Source organism: Furipterus horrens, unplaced genomic scaffold (assembly GCF_987537825.1).
Source record: "Furipterus horrens unplaced genomic scaffold, mFurHor1.1.pri manual_scaffold_2, whole genome shotgun sequence".
In the NCBI taxonomy this organism is placed as follows: Eukaryota; Metazoa; Chordata; class Mammalia; order Chiroptera; family Furipteridae; genus Furipterus; species Furipterus horrens.
This window is the reverse complement of record NW_028327172.1, coordinates 170,693,118-170,701,050: the sequence shown is the minus strand read 5'-3', so window position 1 is coordinate 170,701,050 and position 7,933 is coordinate 170,693,118. Positions and strand designations below refer to the sequence as shown.

At 42.3% G+C, this 7,933-nt stretch overlaps 1 protein-coding gene across 2 annotated transcripts in view; it reads left to right on the top strand.

Moving 5' to 3' along the window:
- The first annotated feature begins 3,209 nt into the window (after window positions 1-3,209).
- Window positions 3,210-7,933, top strand: part of BTC (betacellulin) — a 48,843-nt gene continuing 44,119 nt past the window's right edge. Inside the window, exon 1 of one of the 2 annotated variants that reach the window (XM_090268106.1) lies at window positions 3,210-3,735. In XM_090268106.1, coding sequence (XP_090124232.1) covers window positions 3,678-3,735 — 58 coding nt within the window. In that variant the 5' untranslated portion in view covers window positions 3,210-3,677. The remainder of the gene's footprint in view (window positions 3,736-7,933) is intronic. The other variant, XM_090268105.1, reaches the window with a different exon arrangement.

Here is a 7,933-nt window from a genome sequence, read left to right as displayed (position 1 = left end):
CAATGTCAAGGGTCCAACTAACATCCTCACTTGGATGTCTAACTGGCATTTCAATTTAACACTTCCCAAATGGAGCACCTGATTTCCCCCCTCAAAGAATGTCTTTCCTCCTGTAAGTAAATGGTATCTAAATTCTTTTTGTTATTCGGGCCAAAAATTGGGGGGGTGGTCACCTTGGCTTCTTTCTCTTTTACTCTACATCCAATTCATTAAAAAAAAGCAACTGATTTTATTTAAAAATATATGCAGAATTGTCCTTTCATCTCCATTCCCCTGGTCCTGCATCCTCTCTAGGCTGGAAGTAGTCTCCATGGCAACAACCTATAACTAATCTCCCTTGTTATAACACCATAACAACTAAAATACACTGAATAATTCCAAATATGCAAGATTTTTGCCTTAGAGATACACGGCATTGCGAATCATGAAAGTTCTGCAAATCGTTTCTGTCACGTTTTATAGGTGAGAAAACCGAGGTTTGGAGAAGTGAATAATTTGTGATCCAACTTTACATAATATTCCACCTCTGTTGTCCCACCCAGAGGATTGTTGGGAATCTGGAACCATGTAGGAGGTATATTAGTTAGGGATGTTTAGGGCCCTGTCATATAATAGCATTGAAATTATGTCACTTAGGTGCTTTCCTACTTAGTCTGCAACTAGAACCAGCACAAAAGCCCAGATTTTTTTAAAATTAGAAATTGTCTTTTTGGAGTATGTATGAATATGGTCAGAGAAAAATATCATAATGGTGAGATGAAAGTAATAGATACAATATTACAAAAAATATCTAAGATTTACTAAACTTACATTGAGCTGCCAATTTTTAAAAAAAAAGAGCAAGCTAAACAGATTGAGGCATACATATAAAAAAATGGATCCATAAAAGACTGAAAAGAAAGGTACAATAAAATAGGTAAGAAAAAAAAAAAAATAATCCCCTTCCCCAGAAAAACTGTATTGTAAAACAAAATCCCCTGAATACAGCTTTTGATCAATGATTTTTTATATTGGTTTTCCTTAGACACTCATTCAATGGTTTCAAATAGAGTATTTGAAAGCTCTCTACATATATTGTACTACTAATTTTTAATAATTTATAATGCATGTTTATCATTACTATAAAAACTTTATATTTTAGAAGTTCTTTATCATTCATATTTGTTTTCATTCACCCACTTTTATTTAATTAAATGACATCAATTACCAAGAGGAACCCTTTTTATACTACCAAACACCTTAAAGTGATAATTTGGAGAACATAGGCTGACCTAGAATGGATGCATTCAGAACTGTCCTTTCTACCACTACATATGTATCGGTTTGTATTGGGCCCCACAAATAACCACAGGTTTATATTGTCCTGTCCAGAGGGGTGGGAGGGGGAGTGTTCCTGCTAAAGACTGCTCTGTGTAGGAAGAGAAAAGATTGATGCTTACAAGATCCTCCAAAGGAATTCACTTAAGCTTCATATCAAATTTGGCAGGGCTGGTTTTACCCGTCTGAAGCTGGAGCAGGCCAGACACCATTCAAGCCATCTCTAGGTTGGGGATACAAGTTCTGCCTAGTGACTCCAGTGTCATTTTGGCCCCTTCTTAGCAACAGCTCAATTTACAATTTAAAGCTTTGAGACGCACCTTGTTACACAAATAAGTCCCATGGAAGGTCAATTCTTACTTCCTATCTTCCTAAGTTTATTGTGGGAAACCAGTTTATCTTCCCCCAGGAGTAAATGAAGAGAGAGATGGAGGAGGAGGAAGAGAAGGGGGAGGAAGGAGGGAGGGGGAGAAGAAGAGAGGGAAAGAGGGAAGAAGGGAGGGAGGGAGGGAGGGAGGAAGTTGCTGGACCTTAAAGAGATTGAACCTTTAGTGTCAGGAAATTTGGAAGGCATATTCTCCAGGGCACTTACTTTATTTCTGGTAGTAAATAAAGCCCCTAGGGAAGGTTATTAATTTATATGGTCTATTTAGCATATTAAATCATACTATGTCATAATCTAGTGACCTGAAAAAGGTTAATTTACCATTTGAATGGCATTAATGATGAATACTTACACCAAGTTCTGGCACTTTAAAATACTGAACAAAGATTTAATATTTTTTGCTTAGGTGTGCTTTATTTTTTATTAATATCAGTGGAAAAGAAAAAATAGTAATGTTCTGTTGGGGGAATAGCAGGATTGATGCTAGTTAGGGTGTCATCTCAGAGTGAAAGATGCCTTAACATAGGGCCCTGATCCTCAGGGAAGGGGAGAATATCAGAAAGGAAGAGGGAGAAAGATGGTGCCAGCTCCTTGGCCTCTTGAGCTCCATCTCTTTTTATCTGGGTGCAGTAATAGTCTGTCCTGCAACCTTGGATTTTCTAAACCCCATGCTGACCCTCTCTATCAAAGCTTTATGAGCTGCCATGTGGGGGCCAGCGTGGGATTCTGGAAATGAACAGCTGATTTTTATTCCTTTGGATATATGAGTTGCTTGGAGCACTAAAATGATGCGGAAGAAAAATGCATCATAATTTGTTTAATTTAAGCAATGAGGAGGAAGAAACAGATGTTCTGACTGCATTTCATATGTAAATGAACGTTTATTGGCCTTTTGGATGTTCAATACAACTTCTCTACCAAGGGGACAGGATTCCACACACAGACCTTGCAAGAGGAATATATTACAGATTGAAAACAGCCTTACCCTTTAGTTATTTCGGAGGCAAATATATTAATCATGTAAGATAACACAGGATGCAGCTTTCTGTCTTTGAAAGCTATGAAGATGTCTTTGTGTTCCAGAAAATTCTTGGATCAGATTCCACTTCTCCATAAAAGAAGAGGTGTGGTGAAATTGAAACAGGCAAAAAGCATTCTCCTTATTTTTATAGATTCAATAGAGTAAATGAATTAAATAAATCACTAAAAATACAATGAATAAACTAGTAAATGGATAAGCAAAAATAAAAATTAAATTTCTAAAAAGTAGCTCTTGGTGAGTCCAAACTCTCAGTTATCCAACAAATGACATATAAATAAAAGGCTTGTAAATTGTCAAATGCCTGCGGTTAACCACAGTGCTTCTTGGATCTGATCCCTCTAAGAGACCAGTAATTGGCTGAAATAAGGGAAGTTAGCATTCCAGAGCTCGCCTAGGTCTCCGATTCTGCCTCAGCGGGTTCCTGGAGTTGAGCGCCAGCTTCTCACCGGGCTGCCTGCAGGCCCGGTCGGGCACATCGGCAACCCCATCCAGCGCATTCTTTCCTGCTCCCTCCCTGTTTACTCCCCAAGGCGAAGGAACTGAACAGTCAGGTGCGACCCAGCAGGTGGAGTGGCTGAGCTAGCCCGAGGGCAGCCCCGATATGAACTTAAATGTGGGTGTGGGTTACTTTGGGTGGGAACAACCTGGAGACTACCACCAAGACGTCCTGCGCCTCGCTGGTGGGGTGTGTGCGAAAGAGCAGAATAAATAGAAGGCTCCTTCCTCCAAGCGACACTCAGGGAGCGGGTGGCCGCCGCCCTGGGTGTTTGCCTGCCCTGTAGCCAGGCTTCCAGCCTGAAGAGTGGTTTCGTTTCCTACTGGCTCCAGGATTAGTTTCCAGGCACCCCCTCGGACGCCTGTGGCCTGGCAAAGCCGCACGGGAGGAGGCGGGCGGCTAGTGGAGGGCCTGCCCGGCCCCGAAGTGCTGGTTTGATGGACCGGACCGCCCCGGGCAGCGGTGCCAGCTCCCTGCCACGGCTCCTGGCCCTGGGTAAGTGGCCTCGATGGGCGCTGGAGACCCAGGAGAAAAGTCCGGGGTGGAGTCGCAGGGAGGGCGAACTCTGATCCGCGCCGGCATCTGGACCCGAGGGCGCAGTGGAGCTGACAGAGGCAGGTCAGAGAACTTGGACTCCTGGGAAAGTGCGAGGTTCAGGGGCCGGCAGTCGGGCACCTGTCGGGGCTGTCCCTGGGATCCCGGGGCCCAGCTGCTGGAGCTACAGATGTCGGTGCATAGAGGAGGCCTGGGGTCGCTGGACAGGGTGCCCTCAAAGCCTTGGGAGCGCCGTGGGGGCGCCGTGCCCGCTAGTGAGCACTGGTGGGAGGAAAAGCCATCAAAGAAGGAGCCTAGGAGACTAGACGAGAAAGATAGCCCGGGAGAAGTTGGAAAAGGAATTACTTGGCTTACAGTGCGGGTTGGGGAGTGCAGGCAAGGTGGAGCTCACTTTGCCTGTTGTGTGTGTGCCAGAGGTAGGAGAGGGCCGACTTCTGGAGAAACTAGAGCTAGCTATGGCTTGGGAACGAATTATTGCACCCGTTTCTTGCTGGGGCAGTTGCGAAGAGCTGGAGGGGAAAAGAACTTCTGAGACCCAAACCTCTTGTTACTGATAGGGACGCAAAGGAAAAAGAAATGACACATTTCCCTAGCACAATATCCATGAAATACATAGATCCTTGGAATACAGTCACGTGCTGCTTAGATCAGGATGCACATTCTGAGAAGTAGTTAGGGCATTTCGTCGTTGTGTGAACATCATAGAGTGCACTTACACAAACCTAGATGCTATAACCTACTACACACTTGGGCTATATGGTATATAGCCTAGTGCTCCTAGGCTCCAAGTGCAAAACACCAGATTAAATCAAGCACTAGGGTAAAGCATTCAATCAAGACACTTGGTAAACACAAGGTTCGTGAGGTTGCTGCCAGTGTAACAAAGCATACTGCTTTACAGCAAACTTTTTCAATGAGTAGAAAGAGTAGATTAAAATAACGATAAAAAATGTAGTGTAGGTAACACTTAAACTATGCACTTGTTGTCATTATCAAGTGTTCTGTATTATACGACTGGCAAGGCAATAGGTTTGTCTATACCAGCATCACAAGCACGTGAGTCATGTGTTACTCTATGACATTGTGACGGCTACAGAGACAGTGGGCGATAGGAGTTTTTCAGCTCCATTATAGTTGTATGGGGCACCATCATATATGGTTCGTCATTGACTGAAACTCCTTTGGTGGCATGTGACTGTATGGGGGGGACCCCCAAAACTGGAATTTATTTATAAAAATTATGGATTTATTCTTACATGTTTGAACCTTAGTCACCTTCAAGGTACTCTCAATTTGATGAAATACACCATCAAGGCATTTTTTTCTACAGTTTCAAACAGTTTTTGAAGTTGTTAATTTTGATGCCTTTTAGTGCTTCTGCTGTTTTTTATTTCACCTCTTCCACATCTGCAAAATGTTTCCCTTTGAGGACTTTTTTCATCTAGAGAAACAAACAAAAACATTGCACATTGCAAGATCAAGTGAATAGGGTGGGTGGAGCATGAGCATCATGCAGTTTTTTATCAAAAACTGCTGAATGCTCAACATGGTGTGGGCATGTGCACATCATGAAATCAGCAAAAGCACTGAAAGAGTTCAAAAAAATTTTACTGAAGCCAAACGCAGCCTCTCACAACAACGCCAGCTGGCACATCGATACAGGTTGGTTCCTAGAACACTACCTAGCAGGGGAAGCTTGACTACAAGGGACCCACCCTCCAAAAGACAATTCCAGGTTTTTGGGGGGTCCTTCTTGATATTATTTACTATTTTAAGGAGAAACTGCAGGAAGCAAAACGTTTCTTCACTTTGAAGGTTTAATCTGGGTTATTAGGTTAAGGACCATTGGGTGTGGTCACCTCATGTGAGGGGAGAGTGACTGGAGGGAGAAATAGCAGGATGTCCTCACTGCCTTGGAGTCAGTGCTGGCAGGGAACGAGCTGGAACTTCAGGTGCTGGGGGAGGTTTATGCAACTAGAAGCCAGGCTTGCTTTGCTCTCCAGTGTGGTAAGGTAGCAGAAAAATCCTACCACTTCAAGGCATCCCATCTACATTCATGGTCATTTTGAAGGGAGTGAAAGGAAAGAAAACTAGAAGTATTTGGCAGGCTTAGCTTGGGTGAGGAGTAGGGAGGGACATGTGAGCTTGGGGTATTAATGTGAGAGGAAAGTCTTCACAACCGAAGTGTCTATAGCTTCAAGCCTAAGAAGGCCTGGGAATGGAATCTAAATGAAAACTTTCATTTGGCTGTGTTCTCGGAGTAAGAGAGGTGGCTAAAAAGGTATTGTGACCTTGGTTAGAAGTGGATCAGACATTAGGCCAAGGTTAGAGAGAAAGGGCTAATTTAACAAATCCTGTAGAGGAGGAAGAAGTCAGGAACAATCTAGTGGTGTAGTGATGTTGTGGAACCTCAAGAAGAGCAATGGATCTGAGAGTTAGGCCTAGAACCAGTACTGATGCTTTACCAGTACTGGATGAAGGTGGCATTTTCTCCTTACACCTGTCTGGACTGTCCAACACTTCAAGTATTTACTGAGACTCTGCTACAGTCAGCAAGGTATGGGGATAGGATGGGACAAGAGCTCAAAACACTCCTGAGAGATAATTTCTAAGACATAATTTCTGCCCTAAAAGAAGTTATGTTGAAATTGGGAATACAAGACTAACAGATATGACACAATAAGAGAAAAATTCATGAAACCAGGGAAGGAAGAGCTACCTCCTACCAAAACATCAACAGTGAGAAGTGGGGTGTGGGGACAGCAGCCTGGAGGATGCAAGTGGGTGCCTTGAAACATGGGTAGGATTTGAAAGAGTAGGAAAGAGAGGCCAACGATAGACAAAGGAAATGACATTTAGTGAAGGGTCAGTGATGGAAATAAGATTGTTTTACTGCAGAGACAGTCAGTTAGCCTGCCAGAAAGTAGAATGTATGAGAAGCAGACAGATTACGAAGAGCCAAAAAAAAAAAAAAAGCTACATTAAAATATTTGGACATGAATCAATAAACAATTAAACACACACCATCATAGGTCTTGAGTACGGGAGTGATATAATGCAAACAAAGATTTAAGGAGGTGAATCTGTCACTGGGGAGCAGTGTGGAAGTGGGGGGAGAGGGGCTATGGGCCAGAAACCTGGTTGTCTTCTAGCTGTGATCCAAGCATGAGCTAATTCAGGCTTCAGTTTGGGTGATGTGCCAGCAGAAATGTTATTGTAGAAATGGTTATTGCAGGTAAATGGTCATCCTTCCCTTTTTACTATCACACAGCGCTTTATTTTTTTCTCAAAACCTGTCAAAAAGCAGAAATGAAAAAACAAAAAACTCTAATCTAATGCTGTTGTACACTCAGGGAAAGCTAAATGTACAACTGCCCTGTTGATTGTTTGGCTTAGGGAATTGAATTCAGTCTTTAGATCCCCCAAATTTCCATTCTTTGCAAAATGCCAAAGGCTGTAATTTGTTGGCATCAATGTTTCCATAAAGTGGTCCTCTCTCTTTCACGCACACTTTACTTTTAAGTCTCATTCCTAATTTGAATCACATCTTATTTTACTTTTTGAAAAGAATGTGAGCATTGCGCTACGTGATGCACTGGTGTGTGTGTGGCGGCGGGTTGCTGGGGGATTGGGGGGAGGGCAGTACTGGCACTGAGCAGACTTGAGACTTGGTTCCAAAGCTGCCATTCAGTGACTGTGAGATGCCTGTAAGTTATAAGTTTCTGGGCTTTGTTTTTCTCATTTGTAAAATGAAGGGGTTGCTTTAGATGAGGCTAAGGTTCTTACCAACTTAACATTATACTGACTTTTAACTAATATTTCCATTGGGAAATACAAAAGAAAATCTTTTTACAGTAGTATTTAACTTTCATTTACCTTGTAACGGGATCATTGTTTCATGCAAACATTACCATCAGCCCAAGAATTGTGGAGGTTTGACCCTTTAAGGGCAATAAATAAAATAAATAAAAACTTCCTTTAAAATGAGTTTTTTATCTTAAAGAAATTGGATCATTCTCTGTAATCCTCTTTTATAGTTTCTCCCTCTCATCCACTTGCTATATAACAATAATGCTAAAATTATAACCAGTGAAAAAGGGAAAAACATTTCTTTCAAAAAATGAGTGAGTTTTAAGGT